This window comes from Notolabrus celidotus, chromosome 16 (assembly GCF_009762535.1).
Source record: "Notolabrus celidotus isolate fNotCel1 chromosome 16, fNotCel1.pri, whole genome shotgun sequence".
In the NCBI taxonomy this organism is placed as follows: domain Eukaryota; kingdom Metazoa; phylum Chordata; class Actinopteri; order Labriformes; family Labridae; genus Notolabrus; species Notolabrus celidotus.
This window is the reverse complement of record NC_048287.1, coordinates 14,814,682-14,836,797: the sequence shown is the minus strand read 5'-3', so window position 1 is coordinate 14,836,797 and position 22,116 is coordinate 14,814,682. Positions and strand designations below refer to the sequence as shown.

Genomic DNA, 22,116 nt, shown 5'->3' with positions numbered 1-22,116 from the left:
GTAAAATGGGGAACATGGCATGTGAAATAACCTCTGCTTTGCTGACCTTTCTCATGCACGTTGCAATTTTTTGTTTTGATGGACCTATTTCTGCACTTTTCTATTCATGCAAACCTCCCTACGACCTTAGTCAACATGACCAATCTCATCCAATCTTTCTCCTTAATATTTTCTATGTGCTTATAGATCATGTGTTTATAGTAATTTGATTTATTTTCAAGCCATTCAAATAGTTCTCCCTTCAAAGGCCTTTTAGGTTGGAATTTACATAGAGCTTTGAAACTAAGCCCTTAAAAATACTGTGGTTTGCATGTTAATTGAAAATAAATGTTTGGTTTGACTGCACCAAACATCTCCAAATAAATGTATTAATGGCTTAAAGTGTTTTGGAGTGCAATCCCTTCAAATAAAGGGAGGTTTCTAAACCATGTGTTGTAGTTCTAAAGGCAAATATACCTTAATGTGGGGAACTAATCTGAAGTTTTGTTTTGTTTTGGTGGTTGTCAAAGTCAGTTCCACTACTTATTTTTTCTTGAAGTTTGTGTTGCTGCAATATTGACAAATTTGAGTTGTGATTGCTCTGGTCTCTTGCTGAACCCGTACATATTTATTCAAAGTCATAGAAATGCTTTTCCTTTATGACTCATAGTTTGAAACCAGTGGGAAGCTGAGGCCCCTGCGGGTGGTTTTCCTGTGAGTCACAAAGAACTCCGTTACCCACAACCCAACAAAAGGGCACAGAGTGGTTACTAGTTATGGAATGGCAAGAAATGCTTTTAATCTGTCATTTTTCTCCCATCTTTATTGTAACATTTTACAAACCTTTATTAAGGCTTACAGAGTTTACACCTTGGGGAGACAGTTTACACCCTCACAGTCTTCACTGACGCATCCTACATTCACAACAACAACAAAGTAGGGGGAACTTATTTGGTCAGAGTTGTTTAAGAAGATTTTAACACCTAATTTTTCAATTCGCTTACTGTCAGAAAAAGTACTATTGTGAGAGGCAGGAGCTGCCAATCATAACGCCACATCCCCTTTAACCTACATTTTGACATTTTCTAGTTTAACTCATATCCCTTCTTCTGTAATTGAGGATGCAGCTTTTTTGACCGTAACTGCTGCCAGTCACTGTGGGTGGGATTCTAAAAGTTTTTGCTTCACTTATGGGAGCTGTTGTGCCATCCATGTTTCTATACAGTCCATGTGTCAGACTAAATGTTGCAAGCTCGGTTTTCACAATGAGATAGACTTAACTAAACGAATGCTTTGTCAAAGACTCTCAAATTGTAGTCTACGCCCAACCCACTAATCCAAGACAACATGGACTGACGCATGCCTACTGGCCATGCGCTACATTGTGTGTTGTGCATCAGTCAAGATTATCCGTACGATAAAGTTCTATGCACAAGTGATAGTTGCTTTAAAAGGTAAAATTTTACGTTTAAGTCATGATATTTTTACCCTTTTCTAGTCATGCAAACAATAAGACAAGGGACAATTTGTTTCTATGGAATTAACCCCAACCCTTTTGAAGCAAAAATCACTGTTACCAACTCCGTCTTCTTCCTTGTCTGAACCTGGTGCCAGTATAAACATAAATCCAACTCGACTACTGGGGAGGGCTGTTTGAGATTTAGGTTTGTTGTGCTTAATGTTGGCTAAAGCCATTACCCTCAAGTAGAGACGAGTGACGTCTCCCGAGGAGATTTATCACATTTGAAACAGCTCCCTCTGGAGCCAGTGTGGGAATTTAAACCACAGTGATTGTAGCTGGTATGAATGGCATGATGGCATTGTAACTACTGTTGCTCTTCTAGAGTTATTGGGCTATATATCTCATTATATAACCACAGGTTTAGCCTTCTATATGTTTGTGTCACACCAGAACACCCCACTGCTTTTTATGGCTAGGACCTTCATTTTTCAACTCTCAATTGTAGGTGAGTGATGTCGTTTTCTGTTTGAACTTTTTTGTCTGTATCACTAGAAAAGAAAGCATCCAAAGACGCAGTGGAATCTGAGGAGCTTTGATTAATCCAGATTCACTGATCCCCACTGAATACAGACATTTGAAGTGCTTTACTCACATTTTATTTTTCTTAAAATATACAGAACTTCCTTTGTCTGGGTCATACTTTTTAACCTCTAGAGATCCCCTTTGATAGTTTTTTCCTGTAAGGCATCATATAACTCCCCTCATGTCTCTCATCTTAGTTGTGAAAACTTACATGAACTCCTCTTCCATGCTCTTTCTCTTTGTCTCTGTCATTCTTGTAATGTAATTTGATATAACATTGTGTGGGTTTAATAAGATTAAAGTTTGTACATTCAAAATTGGTTTCACCTTGCATACACTCATTCTCTAGTCAAAAATTGCTATTTCATATGTGACTGGGTATCCTTTTTTTCTGAAAAATGTGACATAAATGTATACCTTGTTTTAAAAACATTCAATATTACTAGAGATATTTCTCTACTTGCTCAAGACAAACGCCCAGCTCAGCAGGTTCAGCTGCTTTGTTTTGACTGCAGCTTGGAGATGTTTGAGTCTTGCTGAGATAAATTATGTGTTTAGGTCTTTGAACGTTCTCACTCTCTCAGAAAAAGAAAAACATTACCCATGATTCATGCCTGTCTGCCTTGTTTTTTCAGACTGATGTGTCTAACCATCATCTGGTTTAACCGTTAATGAAGGCCAGTGCGTGTGTGATGGCAAAAGCAACAGATCCACACACATTCTGTCGGTGACACATTTATGTTTCTTCAGAATTCTTAGTCTGAAGATTGTACTCTTGCCTCTTGAATGTCTTGCTCATCAGTAGTCCACCCGCACCTTTGATTTGTGCACTTAGAGATAGATTTGCTGCATGGATTCTCCAAATTGTTTTGGTTGCCTGTAAACGTACATTCTTGTCCAAGTTTCTCAGAGTTATTAGTTTTCCTTCTGGTTAGAAACTGTTGTGATCATATAATTAGAGTCCTCATTTGGGCTCTTACACCCTGCACTGAAATTGTTCCATAATGACTGAGAAGGTGACCAGCTTCAGCTTGCATTAGACAGAGAAAGGCCACATCGTCTGCAAAAGCGATGTTTTTCTGAAAGCCCCAAACGTACACCCTCCTCTCCTGGCTGTGCCTTGAGACCCTTCCAGTTTTGATACCCTGTAGCCCCCACATGAGTCCCTGAAGGACATAGTCTAAGGCCTCTCTTATGCCGTACTTCCACCAAATACACCAGATGTTGTTTGTACATTTACTAGTGACACATAACTCATACAACTCCACAAAAAAAATCTGTAATATCCCTTTAATAGAATCAGAAAAACAAACGCCACATTATAGATTCCAGAGTTGTAGTGTTTATATTTAATGGTTCTAGTCAGGATTTTCCTTTGACATGTTCACAGTGTCTTGTAGGAAAATGTTATTTATATAAAGTCCTGGGTTGATTTAAAGAAATAAACACTGAATCTGTTCCTGGAACTGTTAACATTTCTTTGCCCAACAAAATACTCCACAACATTGACCAAGCTCAGTCTCCATTTTTTTCACCTTACTGAAACGTTTAAAGATGTGGGATTGACAGCCACCTGCTTGCTGCCTTGCTCAGTGCTCAAGGCCTTCCTCAAAATCCACTTCGAACAGAGCGAGCAGCTTGACACACTGATTGAAGCAATTTTCAGCCAGTGGAAAGTAATACAGCGACTATGAGATTGTTTTCTCTACAGTCACTGCACTGCATGCTGTTTTATCTGACCCACATCACTGATCCAATCACAGGAGAGGCTGGTGTCATTTTCTGACAGTCACCAAGATCCTGACATCTTGTTTAAGTGTCTTCCAGTATTGTCCTATTAGATACTGGGTTTGCTGTCAGTGTCCTTTCTATTGAGCTGCCCCTGTTAGATGCTGACTGACAGCCACTTCTGTAGGAAAGTGGAAATTCTTCCACTTAAACTCCTGCTGCCTGCATGGTCAAACTGGGGCAGTTTTAGAATATATTTTTCCAATGTCGCAGTAAGGCATTTTAATTCTACACAAATTCAGTAGTTTGACTTATTTTTGTTTACGATGAAATCACCTCTCAACCATGCAGTACCCCCTTAACAAGAAGGACCTTTGACAGTACAAGATTAGATTGCACCTGAGGAATGATACTGTTCTATTATCAGAGTTTTTTCCATCAAGATTTTTCATCAAATAATAGCAAAAGCCTTTTCTGACTTTTGTATACAGTTTCTGATCCCGTCTGCCCCGACTCATTGAGCAGATGCCCATTGAAACAGTTAAATGAAATCCTTTGAGTCATGCAGAAATGACACAGTCGACAATAGATAAATGAAATGAGTTAGGGGAAGCTGAATTTTATCAGTCTGGTTATTCATTTTTCAATCTGTCTCTTTACTTTGTTTGAATATTCGTAGATGATGCGGCAGCCGGGTCTGATGAGTCGGTGGTGGACCGTAGCTATGTGAAGAAGAAGCTGGAGCACGGACTGACACGGATCTGGCAGGTATATAATGAACTTTTTTCCTCTCATTTTTACAAACATAAAAACATTCTTTTTCCAAGTTTTTTCCCCCCAGATTTCTGCCCTATCATAAGTCCTCCTCACACCCTGCCCCTCTCTCTTGTTTCTTCAGGATGTTCAGTTAAAAGTGAAGGCCTACATCCTCGGCACAGACATGTCCAACTTCAAATATGACGATTTCATTGTGGTACTGGATGTCATCAGCAGGTACAGCACAGAGCCGGAGCCGGCAGCTCATCCTTGTTTCCAATAATTGGCTGTCATTATCGTCACTATGGCTGTCCCTTTCCCTTCTTTTTGCCTTTTTATCTGGTCCTTTCAGTTCTTATATTTCCCCTTCTGGTTTCTCTCAATGCTGATTTGCTCTGTCATTTACTAATTTATTGAAACAAATTATGCAAATAAACCAACACAAAAACACATATATTCCTTTTTCTAATTAGAAAGTTACCATTTAAACACAACTCTTTGGGTATAATTTTTTAAGTGCAATTACATAAGTCATTTTTATTGAACTGTAATCAGGCTGTCCCTTGCTCTGCTTGCTGTTATTGTCAATGGGTGTATATTTTGTTTGAGGAGCAAATCAAAAGTTTTGGAGTTTGGACAAAAAGCTGGTTTTGGAAAAACAGCTGTGTGCCTAGTCAGCTCCCAAAAAATGTCAAAAAATAGGTCAAATTGCTTATTAAAGATGCAGAACTGTGTGGTCCCGTTTCTTTAATATCACTGCTGACATTACATTGTCTGGCTGTTGCATGCCAAGTCGGAGTAACCAGAGCAGCTCTGTTTACATGGTGTCTCTGTGCCCCAGCTGGCTCTGCTGTCAGTCAAACACACAAAGTTGTCTTACCCGAGAGGCTGAAACGCTAATAGGCTGTTTTTGATGTATCTCAAAAAGGCTTTCTTTCTTTCTTTCTTTCTTTCTTTCTTTCTTTCTTTCTTTCTTTCTTTCTTTCTTTCTTTCTTTCTTTCTTTCTTTCTTTCTTTCTTTCTCTGTTTGTCTTTTCTTTCTTTCTTTTTCTCTCTTTTTCTTTTCTCTCTTCTTCTTTCTTGTTCGCTTACTTTCTATCTTTCCATCTTTGTCTTTTCTTATTCTTTCTCTGTGTTTTTTCCTTCTCTCTTTCTTTTTTCTGTCTTTTCTATTTCTATTTCTTTTTCTTTTTGTTTGTTTCTGTTTCTTTTATCTATCATTCTTTCTCTCTTTTTCTTGTCTTTTATCTTTCTTTTTTTCTCTCTTTTTAATTTTCTTCTCTTTCTTTATTCTGTCCTTTTTTTCTTTTCTTTGTGCGTTTCTTTCTTTTATCTGCTAAATTTAGAATACCAGAGATAGTTACAGAAATAAATGTTTAACATTTCAAACACTGACAAACATTAAGAAGCCATACATACAAACGCAATACATTATACATTATTATAATAAATCAAAAGGCATTACACAACAAGTGAAACTAGGAGTTAATTTCAAAATGTATCTCAGTCATAAATATGTCAAGTAGAACATCTACACCCAGGTTAACGTGAATCTAAGTTGCATAAATAATAAATCCAATTCACCATCTGATGTCGCTATACCAATCACATGCCTGTCATGTTTCGCCCCAATCTCCCTACCTTTTTTTCATCCATCCTCCGTCATAACTTTTCCCCTTTTGTCTTAAACATCTCCTCTAGGTTGATGCAGGTGGGTGAAGAGTTCTGTGGCAGTAAGTCAGAGGTCCTGCAGGAGTCCATTAAACGCCAGAGTGTCAACTACTTCAAAAACTATCACAGGTGAGATGCCAAGGTTGCTTCTTGATCACTGAGTAGATTTATGTACTGAAGCCTTCATTTTTTTTTATTTCCCTCAGCTGACAGAAATGATTGTCTATGAAAAATTAGACTGCAGTGACCTGACTTGTGTCCCCTAACATAGCTTAAGGAGAGTTGCCATCAGTGCTTGACTGCCTCACAGAAACTTCTCTACACTATAACAACCATGGGCTGTCTTTTCCCCTCGTAATTCTCTTTAGAATAGTCATGTAATTAGACAATTACACTCACTGAGCTGGAAAGTGCATTTACATCCTGATTACACAACCCCCACCACATCTACATCCACATGAATATGTAAGCCTTCACACTGACAGCACCACATCATCCGAGTTGATTTGCATTGATCATCGCTCTGATTACCTGTCAGGAATCATTGATAAGATCCTGAAATATGGGAATACTGATAAGCCTGATACTGTGACACAAAAGGCAGAGGAAGGAGGCAAAAAGGCTTCTGGGATGGGTACACATTAAAGGTGTGAAATTGTAATTAGAGCTAAAATAATAACATGAGGGGTGACAGACCCAGGAAAAGAGAGAATGCACATTATCCTCTCCTGCTCTGACACATCAGCACTGTTAGCCAGGAGGCTTCCTGTGTGCATCATCTTTACATTAGCTTGGGTTTATTTTCCAGCCATCACTAAAGAGATTACCATCAGTGAACTTTGACTGGATGCCTGTATCTGTGTGTCAGCAGCCCGCAGACGCACACTCAGTCAGCAGGGGTGTGTTGGCCTGTGGCTGCAAAGGACAGAATGACCCTAGCAGGGGTTCAGACATGATAAGTATCTAAGAGATGCGCCGCTGGTTGTTTCTGCATATTCATAAGTCATTTTCTTAAAGTGATTGAAGTTTTAATGTACTTCAAATTCACATTGAATTTGATGAGTATAACTGTAAGGAGATAATGCAAAATGGACCGGTTAAATAAAGTCACCATATTCCCAAGACGGCTATTGACATCATATTATTGTACTATGTTCTAGCTCGCCCAATGCCCTGAAGTTATCTTTAGATAACAGCTAACATTAGTATTCAACCACTCCCTAGCTAACTTTTATTTATCCTAAGCTATGAAGCTAACAACATTTGGAAATGATGCCTTTACTATTTAATCATGTAACACTACCAGATAGAAGTGTAAAGGAACATTTTCATTATAGTCATGATTAGTAAATAACCTTTATTTACTAGACTTATAGCACTGAACACAGCAGTTTGACATTTTGTTTGCAATTAAGCCTCCGACTGTAAGCATGATATCAGCAGAAATTGGCTGCTCTGTGAGTATTGTCAACATGGAAGTTAGAGAGTTAAAATGTAACGCATGTCTCGTCCCTTTTCTTTGTACAACACTTCTCTGTTTCTCGCTCTACTCCATGTTGTCTCACCGCAACTTCCAACACCTTCAGAGAAACAATAAGGGGGGGACCTCAGTGTTTGAAGTCAACACTGCTCGGTCATTTCACAGACCTGATATTGACCTAGCATGCGAGCACCAGGGGGCCTGTCTTGAGCTGTGAACCTGCTGCACACACACTCATAAACAGGCACACACCAACACCTTCCCTGCTGGCTACACATTAGTGACCTTTGCAGGCTTGTCTTTTTTATGTCCCCACATTTAATCTGAACTCTCAGAACAAAGGAACTGCTTTAATGTAAGAAATGGCATAAGGTCAGTGATGGACAGATGTTGACTTTTCATTCTTTTTTCTTCTCCTTCTAACTCCATTGCCCCTTTTTTGTCTTTCTTCTCGAACCTTCCCCAGGGCACGACTAGAAGAGCTGAGGATGTTTCTGGAAAATGAGACGTGGGAACTGTGCCCGGTCAAGTCTAACTTTAACATCGCCCAGCTCCATGTGAGTAGGAATCAAATCACAGGGGCGAGACAGTGACGCATGGCGGCATCCGTTTATTTCACGCTGTCACTCAACTCAAACCCCGAGCCCACAGTGACATTTGCATAAGCATATGAAACACAAGGGCGCCTGCTCAATGATTTCCTCGGCTACCTATATTTGTATGTGTGTGCAAGCCTATCTATCAACACAGGAGCAGTAAAGTTCACAGCACATTATGTAACACATACGTAGAGGATACGGCTGTTGTCCCTTGTGGCGCGGATCTCACTGGATTTTATTTCCTGCTTCCTGAGCAGGAGATAAGAATAATACCTTGAATATCACTAAAGCCTGATGAGGACCAGGTATGAAAGCCCTGGAGTTATTGAAGTTAACTCATGGATACATTCGTTACCTAACTCAGAGAAAAGATCAACATGCTTACATCTTGTTCGCCTCGAGGCAGAGACTTTTTTTATTTTTCCCTTGTCTGTATTGCATGTTAATTTGAAACGAACCCACGCCTCAATTCATTTTCATAATAAACCCTCTGGCATGAGAAATTTCACCATGGTCAGTTTCTATAAAGTTCATAACAGCGTGGTCCCCATTAAAGCTCCTGTTACCCCTTTTCCACTAAATACATCTTCTCGACTGAGGCAGTCTCAGGGCCGGTTCGGAGCTGGCGCTCAAATGAGAACCGTTTCTCTTTCGTGTATTGACTGCGAGTGAACCGGCTCCCAGCCGGGAAAACCGGTTCCAGAGCGGCTCCAACTCTTTGCTCGTCTAGAACCGCAAACCGCTTACGTCAAGTGCGAGGGGCAGGGTTGCCGTGATCAGAAACACAAACCAAACGTGTTTCTGCCATTGTCCTGACTAATGGATTCCAAGGCAAAGCAGTGGTCGGCCGAGGAGACAAGCTGGGAAATACAACCCGGTTCGCTTTGGTCGAAAAGAGGTAAAGGTAACCCTGGTGCTAGTTCTGGCTGGTGCTAGTACTAGTTCAGAGTTGGTTCAACTTGAGAACCTCTTTAGAACCAGTTTGCTTTTCCACAGGCAAGGGCCACAAGTGAGCCACTTTGTGATAACCCCACCTCCACCCCCTGCTGTAAGCGGTTCTTTCTTCTAGCCCAGTAAGGAGTTGGTACTACTCTTGAACCATTTTTTCTGGTTTAGGGCCAGTTCTTTGGTTGTCGAAACACAAACAACTGGTTCCAAACCAGCCCTGGAACTGACTCTGTGAAAAGGGGTGTGTGAGGAACTTTTGGTTTGTGTCAATTTTGGCACCCCCTGTGGACTAAGTTGTGCATGCCATCTCTTTTGTGATCTTATCCTGCATATTTAAAAGTGAAATCCCATCCTGATTTCTATTCATCTACCTTTCAATGTTTCAATGTGAGAGACAAATATAAAAGTTCATGAAAAAACATTTTGCTGATGGCTTCGTTCACATCTGTATGGTCAAAACTTGGTATAAGAAATCGACACTGAAGCTTAAACAAAATAATGAAGCATAGATTTTTGTAGCCTTAAGATCAAACATATAAATCCGGGGCGCTGGTGGTCTATGCACCCCACGTGCAGGGGCTGTGGTCCTCGTCGCAGAGGTCACAGGTTCGATTCCACCTTCGTCCGTTTGCTGCATGTCCTCCCCCTCTCTCTGCTCCCCATGTTTCCTGTCTCTCTTCAGCTGTCCTATCCATACAGGCAAAAAATGCCCCAAAAATATAACTTTAAACACATAAATCCTAAAATAAATGTAATGTTCAAATGCAGGCATATCTTCTAACAAACTTTGGCACCTGCTGCTGCTTCTACCCCTTAAGTTTCTCCTACACTCGACACACCTTTTTAATAACCAATTACACAGATTACATTTGAAATAATTACATTTCCTGAGCATGGAGCATTTTCCATTAAATTAATCACATAAGAAGCTTTGATACACCTACTCACATGCAGCCTAAGGAGAGCTTGTTGTTGAAGGTCATTGACTTGAAAGGGAGAGAAACAGATGATGCAAGAACAGGCACATTGCCTTGCGAGCAGGCTGTTCTCTTTTTTTTATTTGGCTCTGGGCTTAGTTCTGCAAGCTAACTTACACTGAATCATCTGTTTCTTATGACTAATTTGACCTAATCAGGATTGCTAATTTAGAAATGATGCAGTAAATTAATTGAGAGTTGATATAGCATATCACAAAGCTCATAATCTGAAAGGTCAACGTTTCTAAATCACTTATCATGTACTGTATGTTCTCAGCTAAACCTTCTTTATCGCATTCCTTTGTCTCTTCCATTGTCTCCCATCCAGGAGTTCAAGTTCATGGGCCAGTGTCGTTCGCCGTCCGTCTCCCCAAGCAGACAGGCTGCATCCTCAAGCAGCGCGGCTCAGGAGGAGCTGTCTCTGTTCCAGCAGTACCTGCAGGAGGGGAACCCCTTTGAGATGCACGCTGAGAACAGAGAGGAGGAGACGGAGGACGTGCTGGCATCCAACGGGGTAGGAGCATCGCTCACATACACCGACCCGCTAAAGGCCGATAATTAACAAGGCAACCTGTGTCAACAAACAAGTTAACAAGGAAACATTCCTGCTATGTGTTTTGTTCAAAATCTGAGAAGGCAGCACCTAACTTTTATAGGAAACATTCTAATGCCGATTATTTTCACTGAGTGCATTGGTCGAATGTGCGTATATCAGTATTCTTTGTGCAACTGCATCTTCAAAGCCAGAGGACCAGGCTGGATCTCCTTAGAAGGAGGTGTAAGCCTTTTGTCTTGTTCAGCAACTTGAAAACTAAGAGCTCCGGCTTCCCTAAGAAATCTGAAACCATCATGAGAATAGCATCCACCGCAAAAGACAGAAAAATCACTGTGATTGTGTGGTGGAGGAAGAACAGGATGATTCAGAAATGTCTCTCCATTTTTGAATTAGCAAGGTGCTGTTAGCTGCAACGCTAGTGTGAAATCCGGCTTCTCTTGTTCGAAGAGTTGAGCTCTAAATTCCTTTTATCACACGCAACAGTATTGCCTCGCTGATCCTGGCAAAACCCTTGTTGCAGGGTAGAAATTGCTTTGATGGGCACACTTCCTGCCTATCTCCTTGGTTGTAGTTAGCAGGTCTGGTGTAAGGCAGGGTCGCTGCTAGGTGAGCAGGTTAGCTACTTGCTCCTGCCAGTGGAACCAATTTCTAATATATTTAATGGATTTCTCAGCCAAAGGTGGAAACAAACCCACATCTGGCAAAAGTATACGAGTAAAATTTAGATATGGTCAACCATACACCTATAACATGAGCCAGAGAATGTTGGCTGGATTTTATACACATATATTAAATACACAGTGCCAAAGAGGGCATAGGCTATTTGTTATATAAAAAGTATTTCTTTTTAACAGTAGAAGAAGAATGATCACGTTGATATCTTGACACATCACCTCATCTTTTGTATTTTGATATATTTGCCTCTCAGGCTCAACATGAAAAGCAATATTGCACTATCTAACACACTGGACTTACAGCAGCTCTAGCTTGGCTGTGTCTTAAGCCTGTAATCCTCTCTATACGGCTGTTGTGTTGCCCAAGCCTGCAGTTTAAGGCCAAAAAAACCCAATCTGTTATTTCAGGGGAGATTGAACTGAAATGTACTCTTGAGATGAATGAATTTTCTGCTCAAAATCCATCTCTTTTTCTATTGTTCTACACACATTAACACTTTTAATAAAATGTTTACTTAATAATCCCACAGTCCCTCACAACAATTTAGTTTTCCACTTTCCCTTCTTCTTTAATTCCACCTTTTTAAAACTTGCGTAGACCTGTTATTTACGTATATGTGAGTGACACAATCTCTCCATGGCACAGAGCTAAGTATCACAGCACTGTTTCACTCCTTGTCATCTCTCTTCTCACTTCCTTTCTCTGTGCTCTTTCTTTCTTTTCACTGGCCTTTCGACCATTATCCCCCGTGACCTCCTTCATCTGTCTCGCTCACATATCAAGTACGAGTCAGACGAGCTGGAGAAGAGTGTTTATCAAGATTACGACAGCGACAGCGATGTCCCTGAGGAGCTCAAGCAGGACTACGTTGACGAGCAGACGGGAGACGCCCCCCTCAAGAGGTCAGTTCCGAGCCAAACCTTTTTGCACGACTCCTCTCTGCACACAGCTCAGGTTACAATGTGTGACGGCACTGAGTGTGTCCATCATTTCTACTCCCTGCCATTTCAAGTTTATGACAGCAAGTGGGCATAAAAAGACACAAAATAAGTTTCTCGTATAAAGCAGGCACACAGAACAAAACGATGTGTCCTCGGGTATCTTTTTCGGTGCCTCTAAAAGGATGAGAAGTCACGCATTATGCCACTTTTTATGCATTTAGCAATGATAATTTTATCTCGCCTCTGCCTAACCCTGCTAAGTAGGCAGAAAGCTTTTGTAAAGCTTTTTGTCAACCCATGAAAAATTCTCCTTCTTCCCACCTCCGCCTACATGATTAGTGACTATTGAAAGATTAGTCGATGTTTAATAGAGGCGGAGGCAATCAAGTGATTCTTTGCCCCTCACGTAAAATCATTCATTTCCACATAATTGAGACATTTTAATGCAGTCGAGGAAAGTTTTGCATTGTTTTCCTTGTGATATATGCAAACACTCACAATGTGAGCATGTTACACACATTGGTTTTGTACTTTAAGTTAGAAAATATGTTGTTGGATTATAGTAGATGGATGTTTATTAGACCAGATGCCAGAAGGTGCTGAGGATCAGCTGTGGAGTACAAGAGAACCAAACAATACACCAGAAATGATAAATGATAAATTATTAGCCTTTTGAAAATTGCATTCTACCTATAAAGTAAAGCATAAAATAAAAACATTTACAGAAAAACAGTTTCTTACTCAAGTAATAATAGAAAATGTAACAAAACAACACTTTTCATCCATACTTCACAGCTTCAATCAGACATCTATTTTCTTTCAGTCACTTTCAGTTTGAACTAAATCCTTGCGTCAAAAACATATAATGCTGCAGTAGGAGTTAGCTCTGTTTATACCATTGAGTTAATAAAATGTATTCCACATCCCGCACCGTAGAATAATGTATTGGATGTGTGTTAAATCAAAATCTTTGTCATCAGGTGTATCAATCTCCTGCATGCCACAGTGTGTCTAGATCTTCATGCTCTGTAGCTCACCATCAAACACCCAATAGGAAACGGTCGAAACTCAAGGTGGATAAAAAAAAAACCTGACCATGCAGTTATTTCTCAACAAATAACATCATCAGTATACCGGGTTCACACCCACACAGGACAGGGATCTATCGGGTACAATTAAGTTACTTCAGCATAATTATTCCAGGCTTATCAGAATGGGTGCTCTGCTGTTTCTTGCTGCAGGTCTTGAGAAACTTTAGAAAAAACATGATTGGCTGGCTGAACAAGACTCCTGTGTTACTTTATTTTGAATTGAAAAAAATAATAACATAAATGTTAAAAAACACTGTTTATCCTCACAGATTATTCAGAAAATAAATGTTATATATTCAAGTTATTTGTCAGCCTGATCATATATGATTGAATTATTTTCATCAGGGTAACATACAGCTTACTTCCCTTTTTAGTTTTGCCTAAATCAATTGTACTCAAGTGGTCCTTGAATTATTATTATTAAAAAGAAACAAGAGTTGTGTGTATTCATGTGTTATGGCATATCTGAAACCCGACATTAAATTACTAAATTAGTTCAGGAAACAAGACATATGTTACTTGTTCCATAGCTTTGCATTACTGAGGCCTTGTGCTAAATAATCATCTCCTATTGTGTAATTTTGTATAATTTTAATGATGAATGCTATCAGATTGTTTGTGCTCAGTAATATTGTGTGTCACACCGCATTCAGCGTGTGGCTATATGTTTTAACCGTACATCAGCCTATTGTCGCAAAATTGCTAATTTCCCATTCTTTGAGCAGGAATCACAACCGGTTAATAATTAATTAGACTGCATGGTCACAACCTGAAATAAGAAGGTGTGTGTAATGATTAATGGCTAATATGGCTCGTTGATGAGTGTCAGGGGTCTGATGCTGCAGGTTTACCAGTTCAAAGACGTCACCAATGAGGTCCTGTTTTGTTTCAAGCGTCGTATTGAGGGTTCTGATTGATCAATTACATGACTCTGACCCATGCTGAGTTTTTGAACCGGGCCAGTCATAGCCAAGGATTAGTGGTATTAACGGTTATTGTCCAGTCCCTTCTTTTCTCATGACTCTGCCCTATTTTTTGTCTCACCCCTACCTCTACGCTTACACCAGTGTGTCTCGGGAGACCATCAGAAGCAAGAAGAAGTCAGACTACAACCTGAATAAAACCAATGCACCCATCCTCACTAACACCACCCTTAACGTCATCCGGCTTGTTGGTGAGTCATGCACTTACAGACAGACACCCCTATGTTTTACAGTGTTCTACTGGCATCCACATTATCAATCATGCAGCCAAGTAAAATAATGCATATTGCACGGTTGATAATGTATATTCACAGTGAAACTGGAATTTGATTGATAGTTCATGTATAACACATTTTTGATTATGTATATTGAACAATAGTATATTTATATTGTATTGTAATAAGTATATAAAGTGTTTTGCCCTGTAGATAATGTATATTGCATGGAAGATAATATACAGTATATTGCACTGTAGATACTTTATATTGGACTGTAGATAATGTATAATGCATAATAGATAATGTACAGTATATTGCACTGTAGGTACTTTATATTGCACTGTAAATAGTGTATAATGCAATATATGTTGCCCCAGTGGAAACAAATTATTTAAATATGCAACAACAATATTAAACTGTTCTTAAGAGCAAGCACATCACAGCCACATTGGGTGTCCTCTCTAATCTACAGAGATTCCCATTAATCTGCCAGTAAAGCCAGCATCTTGTGGCAGACGTCACACTCGGGTCTCAGCTGCTACCTTTGTGAATGAGCCCCAATAATAACAGTTAGCCTCTGCCCTGAGCTCTGACCTTTTGTTCCCAGAAAGGTGCTTTCATGTCTTCTTAATGTGGCTTTGAAGACATCGGAGCTTCTTCATGGCAGAACGTGCCCTTTGGCGACATAAACCTAATGATGTGATTTTCATTTGTGAAAGGGAATTAGAGGAGCCAGTTATCTCTCGGTGTGGTTGTATGATCTCCTCCTATGTGAATTCAATTATTGTATTCAGGCTGATACAGGTCTGCTCTTACCCTTTAACACTTAACATCTTACCTACACATCGTGACATGAACTCCACAACTATAAATGTGTTCATACACCAAAACCACTCTCAATTCAATCAGCAACTTCTCAAGTCTATCGAACAAAACTTTTACTCTTCTCTTCCTTTTTCTGCATTTTCTGTTGCGTTTAATTTGTGTCTTTTATTTGCTTGCTTGATTTCTGCTTTAATAATGCCCCATGTTGTCTTTACTGTCCTGAAACACTTATATAGTCTTCACATTTTAACTGAAAACTGAATTTAAATGTCTTGTTTTCCGTTGAATGTATTCTTCCTTTTCTTCTCCCTTCTCATACTAATCCATAATTCCATCTATCGTTTGTCTTTTTTTTCACTGCACAATTGGTCTTATTGATTCCGAGCCATGTAGCAAAACTTTAACCGAGTGAGAATCCAAAGTTTGATCCCAACCAATCACTTCTAATTCACTCTGTGCAGCGCTAGCCTGTGATGGAGTTAGATTGCTCCCTCACTTCAAGAGAACTCCCTTCAAGAGAGAGGACGTGAAAAATGAGTGTGAGAGAAATAGCGCCAGCTTGATTGAGTTTATCCCCCCCCCCTCCATTCATCAGTTCTGAGTCAGTGGTAACCTTGTTACACTCCTGTACCTCTGTACCCATTGCTGTTATTACCTCCCTGCTAAATTAAGTCCTTGCTCTTGAATGTATGCAAATGTGCTTCTGCAGAAGTTCTCCCTGAAAGAGTGTTGTTCCACCCAGATTAACTTCCTCTAGTTGAACCCTTTTAATCTCCTTAAAGATGTACTTGGAATTGAGGAACCAAATTCAGTGGAAAACGATACTGGGTTGCAGCAGTATGGGCATCCACTGTGTCATACCCAGTTATGCAACCAGGAATACATGCACCTATTAAGCTCTTTTGACTTTTTATTTTACTCCAACTCTGCACAGGGAAATACATGCAGATGATGAACATCCTGAAGCCCATCGCCTTTGATGTCATTCATTGTGTGTCCCAGCTGTTTGATTACTACCTGTATGCTGTCTACACCTTCTTTGGACGCAATGACATGGTACAGTATTTTTGTAATCCCTTTGTTTACTTTTAATTACACAAGTAAATGCATATGTAAAAGGTTGTTTGTTGTTGTTGTTTTTAAGGAATTATAGCTGTTCTGCCATCTTTAATGTCATCTATTATTGACTTCAGCCTGGTTTATACTTCTGTGTGGAATCAACGCTGTAGCCTCTGCCGTAGGTCTGTGTAGCCGTTTTCCAATGCAGAAAACAGCCTGACAGAAACTTCCTCCCAAATTTAACTATGCATTGAGGCAACACGGACCTCAAGCGCTGTGATTGGTCCACTGGACCACATTGTATTTCTCGCATTTACAACACTTCAGGAATTGCCGTACATTGGCTGTAAATGTCATCTCTTTCGACATCTTCTCACTATTCTTCCTTGTAATTATTGCTGTATGATCAATGGCAACATGTATAAGTTCTAATTCAACATAATATGTTCAATATCTCTGTGAAAACACACCAGAAACTGTATCGGGACCATAAACATGCGACTCAACTATCACAGAGACAACACTGCCCACAAGCATTTTGTCAAAGTATTGCAGAGCGACGCAGGCACGTGGACGCATAAGTATGTATTGCTCACAACCACGTTAGCCATTAATGCGTAGGGTCAACACAGAAGTATAAACCAGGCTTTACTGTATATAAAAATGGACATTCCCCATTGTACAAAGGCAAGGCCAAACCCCCTGTGACAGGCACTGACATCTTTCATTGGAGATTCTGGATCCAGAGTCTGTGCACTATGGTTCGGCTGATGGAGCCGCATTATAGATGTCCTGCCCTTCCTAATTGCCAGAACACACGTTTAAGTTATTGATAAAACAGCAAAAATCTTCAGCGCAGGTTTCTTTGACTTGATTTAAAGCTGGCTCTCTCAGTTATAGAAGGTTCAATGACTCTGGTGTTAACACGTTACAATTCCTCATGCATGCTCTTCTAAATCTGGTGTGCACAGCACCAGAGGAGCAGCATTTGTCAACAGAGCTGTCAATCAAGGCCTTATATCCCCCTTTTATAAAAAATAAACTTCTCTGAAAAATTAACGATTGGGCGTAAATTAGGATGACATGAACTAACTTTGGCAACAGGAACCATGTTCGAGAAGAAGTTGATGTGTATTTAAATTTGAAAGTCTGACTCATGTCCCGTTAGCTAGTTTAGAGGAGGCAGAATTTATGACCTATACTGCTGCCTGCCACTAGAGGGAGCTCCAACTGTTTTTGCTTAAATTTTGGGTATTGCAGTGTTGTCCATTTTTTTTTTTAGCAGGTTATGGTTTTACCAGCTACATGACACAGCTGTAACATAGCAGAGCACTGTTGTGTTTTGTCCTCCACTGCTACAAATTCAAAGATTTAACCATAAAGGGGAACTGGACTTGGTAGAAATTCTTGGAAGACATTTTACATTTCTTTTGTAATCTATAAAGTTATTTTTTTAGAACTAAAAAAGCCTTGAAGCATAAAATATTAAACAGATGTTTTGCTGCAGCATCATATAGCCCTGCTGGGTGACATCGTTTACATTGCTATTCAGAGCAAAGACGTGAGTAAGCGTTACCCCACAAGTAGTCACAAGTTGTTTTTTTTTTCCACCTCAGAGCTGGCAGTCACATAAAATCCTGCTGCTGCATCAGAGGGTTGGTGCTTTAAGAAAATTGCCGCATTTATTTCTAAAAGAGGATTGATGATTTTTGTATGTTTATTAGATGATATACAGTGAGACTGGGGAATAACTGCTGCTTCAATCTTTTCTCACGGCTGTTTGTCTCAGTTGAAATTTCCCTTGAATGATAGGTTACAATCTGCAAGCCCGTCCCCTTCTCCTCCTCTCCATCTAAAGAATATCATGACATTTACACTGCGCCTCACAAAGAAAGAAAACATCATTTGTGTCAGCAGCAGTACCCTCAGGGATGTGGTAATGATAGCAACAAAATGACTTCTGTCCCTTCACGGTGGAAGAGATAAACAGGATGAACGCTCTCTGTGGGAGTCGCTATGATACGCGTTATTTTCGTGTTTGTGTGTGTGTGTGTATATGTGTGTGTGTGTGTGTGTGTGTGTGTGTGTGTGTGTGTGTGTTTGTGTGTGTGTTTGTGTGTGTGTTTGTGTGTGTGTAGGTGTGTGTGTGTGTGTGTGAGAGAGATGGGGAGATGAAGGAAGTGGGTATGCTGGTTGAGAGTTGACAAGTGGTGAAGCAGTCGCTTTCCTGATGTGTCTCAATCTGACCTCTGTGAGTTCATACAGTGAATATATGTGAATGCTCTGTCTTCTTGCTTTCTTTCATCTTCTTCCTCAATGTTCTGTCTTCAGAGATACACTATAAGTCATTTTCTCTGCCACTCCTCCTTTTCATCCAACACTTTCACATCTTTTGTGCCATACAGTGTCCTTAATCTTACATGTTCTGCTCTTCTCACACTTGTCTTTCTTCCCCTCTACTTTCCCCCTGCTGCTCTTTATCTTTCTGTGCACATCGCTCTTAAACTTTCCCTTTCTCTTTATTTTCCAGTACCTCTAGTCTCATTAAGTGTAATATCATAAACCCACCCACTTCATGAACAGTGTCTCCCAAAGAGGCACCTACAGTAAAATGCTAATGTCTCCATGAATTTTTTAACAGCTTATGCAGATTTTGCTGCACATATGCTGGTATTTTGACCTGGGCTCTGCTCTTTTTACACCGCCAGAATCAAGATGGAGCTGCTTGACTTCTTTGTGTGAAGAGTAATGGGTAACATTAATATTCAAAAGGGTAAATAGCCCATTATCTGTGTATATTGGCGCTGTCAACTGGATCTGCACTATTGACTCTGTCACACATGTGCTAAAGATGCATTATGTGCCGTGCTGAGAGATCCTCCATCGTCGCTAACAACTGAGTTTTTCTTCTGCTGGAACCAAGAGAGGCAGATTAACAGTTATTTGAAAACGTGATTCATGTTTCAAAGTTATGCCCCATGGACTTTGATGCTTCACTCGTCTTTCTTTCCAAGAGGAGACAGAGGAAAGCAAGACGATTGAAGAGGAATAAAGATGAATGACTGTACTCTGTCACTCTGTGCCATAATGCAATCGTAGAAATGAGGGAGGAGAGAGCCTAGCTACCGAGACAATCGAGTAGAAAGTCGTGTTGAGATTGAGCAGAACGGTGCAGAAAAGTGTGTCACATTTGAAAAGATGGCTTCTCTGAACAGTTACTTTTTTTATCCTTGGTTCCAAACTCCCACAGACAGTTCTTTACAGAGGTTATACATTTTTTATTGCACATGTGCAAATAAACCCCAAAAACGTTATAAGGAAGAAACAGGTGCAGCTGTGTGAGGAAAGGGGAGAAAGGGAGAACTGTGACACAGGTCATATAGAAGTTGGATGATTCAAGCTTTTAAAGAGTTGCTGTAGTTACATGGAAGCTAAGCCTGATTGGCTGTTTGAATCAGACCAGATCAGTTGAAGAAACCAACTAAACTCAAAGGAGCAGATTAATTGTTAGAAATTTTTTTAGTTGGTGACATATGTTGAACAAAATGTATTAATAACCAAAATTCAAATGAAATGCCTGCTACAGCTTTAATGGCGTTGAGAATTATAATCAGTAAATCAACCCATTACCCCCAAATTGTATTCCTTTTTTTTTCTATTTTTGGCTTGATCTCAAATGAATTAATCATTTTAAATAGCCCATGCTTCATACATTATGTTTACCCTAGCAGCATGCTGTTGCTTTCTGAAGTAAAAATCTCATTAGCAGAGAAGTCATGCATCGTAAATTTCATTGTGTCACGACAGGCAATAATTCACAACTTGTCAAATTATCTGTAAAATATCAATAACTAATTTCTAAAAGTACTGAAAGCTTTGAAATTGTCAAAAAAAATGCATTGAGAAGCCTTGAAATAAACCTTTTGCCATCAAGACTATTAAAATTTAGACAAACTCATATGTGACATCACATAACCCGGCTCTGCATCAAATCTCTGACACAGGACTTCCACCAGATCTGTGTCTGGTCCGCCTCCGATCCACTGCAGTCCGGCTCCGTTCTCTCTCGTCTGTCAACATCCACCGGTTGCGTTTTAGGAACGCAGCACGGAGCAGGACCGCCGGATATCTGGAGTCATGTGACCAAGGTTTTCCTGCGGCAATCACTGAATCAAGGATTCTCCTCCTCCTCTCCTCATCAATGTTGTCTTTATCAGCCTCTCAAAACCTGTGACTTGATGACTCCAGGCCTGCCTCCACTCTAAATGACATTTTGTTGTCATAGTTGAGTTAAAAACGATCTAACAATAACACAGAGTGTTTTATTCTGAAAATGAACTGGATGTTTTATCTGATCCGTTGCGTTCCGATCTACCGGACCAGAGACACAGCCGGAAAGCAACGGAACGGAAACCCGTGGGGGTTAACAGATTGACTAGAATAGAAACCTATCAGATCCGGTGCCGTGACGGATCTGCTGGAATTTGGCCTTGAGATGTTAAAGGGCTGAGTTTGATCTGGGAGTGAGTTGTAGTTTCGCGCCCCATGTACAGAGGCTATAGCCCTCGTCGCAGAGGTCGCAGGTTTGATTCCAGCCTCGACCATTTACTACATGTCCTCCCCCACTCTCTGCTCCCCACATTTCCTGTCTCTCTTCAGCTGTTCTCTCCATTAAAGGCGAAAATGCCTTCCCCAAGAAAACCCAAAACTTCCATTCACTGTCCTTAGCTGATGGGTAGTTTCTGACTACTTACATCATAGAGTAATAACATGTAAGTGTTTTCTGTGTTACTTAATGTATGTGTATAATAACAATCACACCTATGTGTTCCATTAATATATTTCTGTTGTCTTTGTTTGTTGTCTTTTATTTCTCTTTAACATCTTTTTCCTTCTTAATTTGGGATTTTGCTTCTCGTTTTTCCTTACTGCTCTCCATTCATCATCCATAGCCTGTCCCGAGCCCGTCTTTGCCGACTCATGGTGGCAGAGAGGCGGGTGCTGTCAGGGTGGTGGGCCCTGCTTGCTTGGTAAGAGTAGATCTGACAGGGCTGTCCCTCCCTGTGAAGGCTGTAGTTAATTTGACACCCTCAAAGTGTGCGTGATTTGCTTTCTTGTGGAACATCAAGTGCACCTGAAAGTAATTTCAGAGGCATTTAGATGTTGACTTTGCTGTAATATCAACTTCTCAACCCTCCTTTTTTCACCTCCAGTCTGTAAACCACTGTAGCCTGTGTGATTGTCTGATTTTGACGCCCCCTCCTCCCAGTTTCTACTCCTTGTTTGGCATGAGAGTTTACCAAAAAAATAAGGGTAAAGATGATCTCCTCTCTGGCTCTATGAGATGGGAGCAGATGTGTATTTGTGTGCTTTCACACTCTGCTGAAGTGCGTTACTTTATTCTCTGTGTGTGTACATGTGTGTCTCTACAGTATGAGTCATCTGGTCTGGGCCTTATCAGCAGCCGACTGAGAACCACCCTGAACCGGATCCAGGAGAGCCTAATCGACATTGTAAGACTTTGACTATCTCCTCACTTTCTCACTCTTTTTCTTTCCCTATTTTATCATCCGTCGTTATCTCATC

The 22,116-nt window shown here is 40.2% G+C and overlaps 1 protein-coding gene across 2 annotated transcripts in view; it reads left to right on the top strand.

The window, feature by feature from the left end:
• vps50 (VPS50 EARP/GARPII complex subunit) overlaps positions 1-22,116 on the top strand; it is a 138,614-nt gene that overhangs the window by 80,352 nt on the left and 36,146 nt on the right. Inside the window, exons 14-23 of one of the 2 annotated variants that reach the window (XM_034704659.1) lie at positions 4,431-4,519; positions 4,650-4,744; positions 6,209-6,307; positions 8,125-8,215; positions 10,511-10,696; positions 12,197-12,315; positions 14,513-14,619; positions 16,406-16,527; positions 21,483-21,560; positions 21,963-22,043. In XM_034704659.1, the coding sequence (XP_034560550.1) occupies positions 4,431-4,519; positions 4,650-4,744; positions 6,209-6,307; positions 8,125-8,215; positions 10,511-10,696; positions 12,197-12,315; positions 14,513-14,619; positions 16,406-16,527; positions 21,483-21,560; positions 21,963-22,043 (1,067 nt within the window). The remainder of the gene's footprint in view (positions 1-4,430; positions 4,520-4,649; positions 4,745-6,208; positions 6,308-8,124; positions 8,216-10,510; positions 10,697-12,196; positions 12,316-14,512; positions 14,620-16,405; positions 16,528-21,482; positions 21,561-21,962; positions 22,044-22,116) is intronic. The other variant, XM_034704660.1, reaches the window with a different exon arrangement.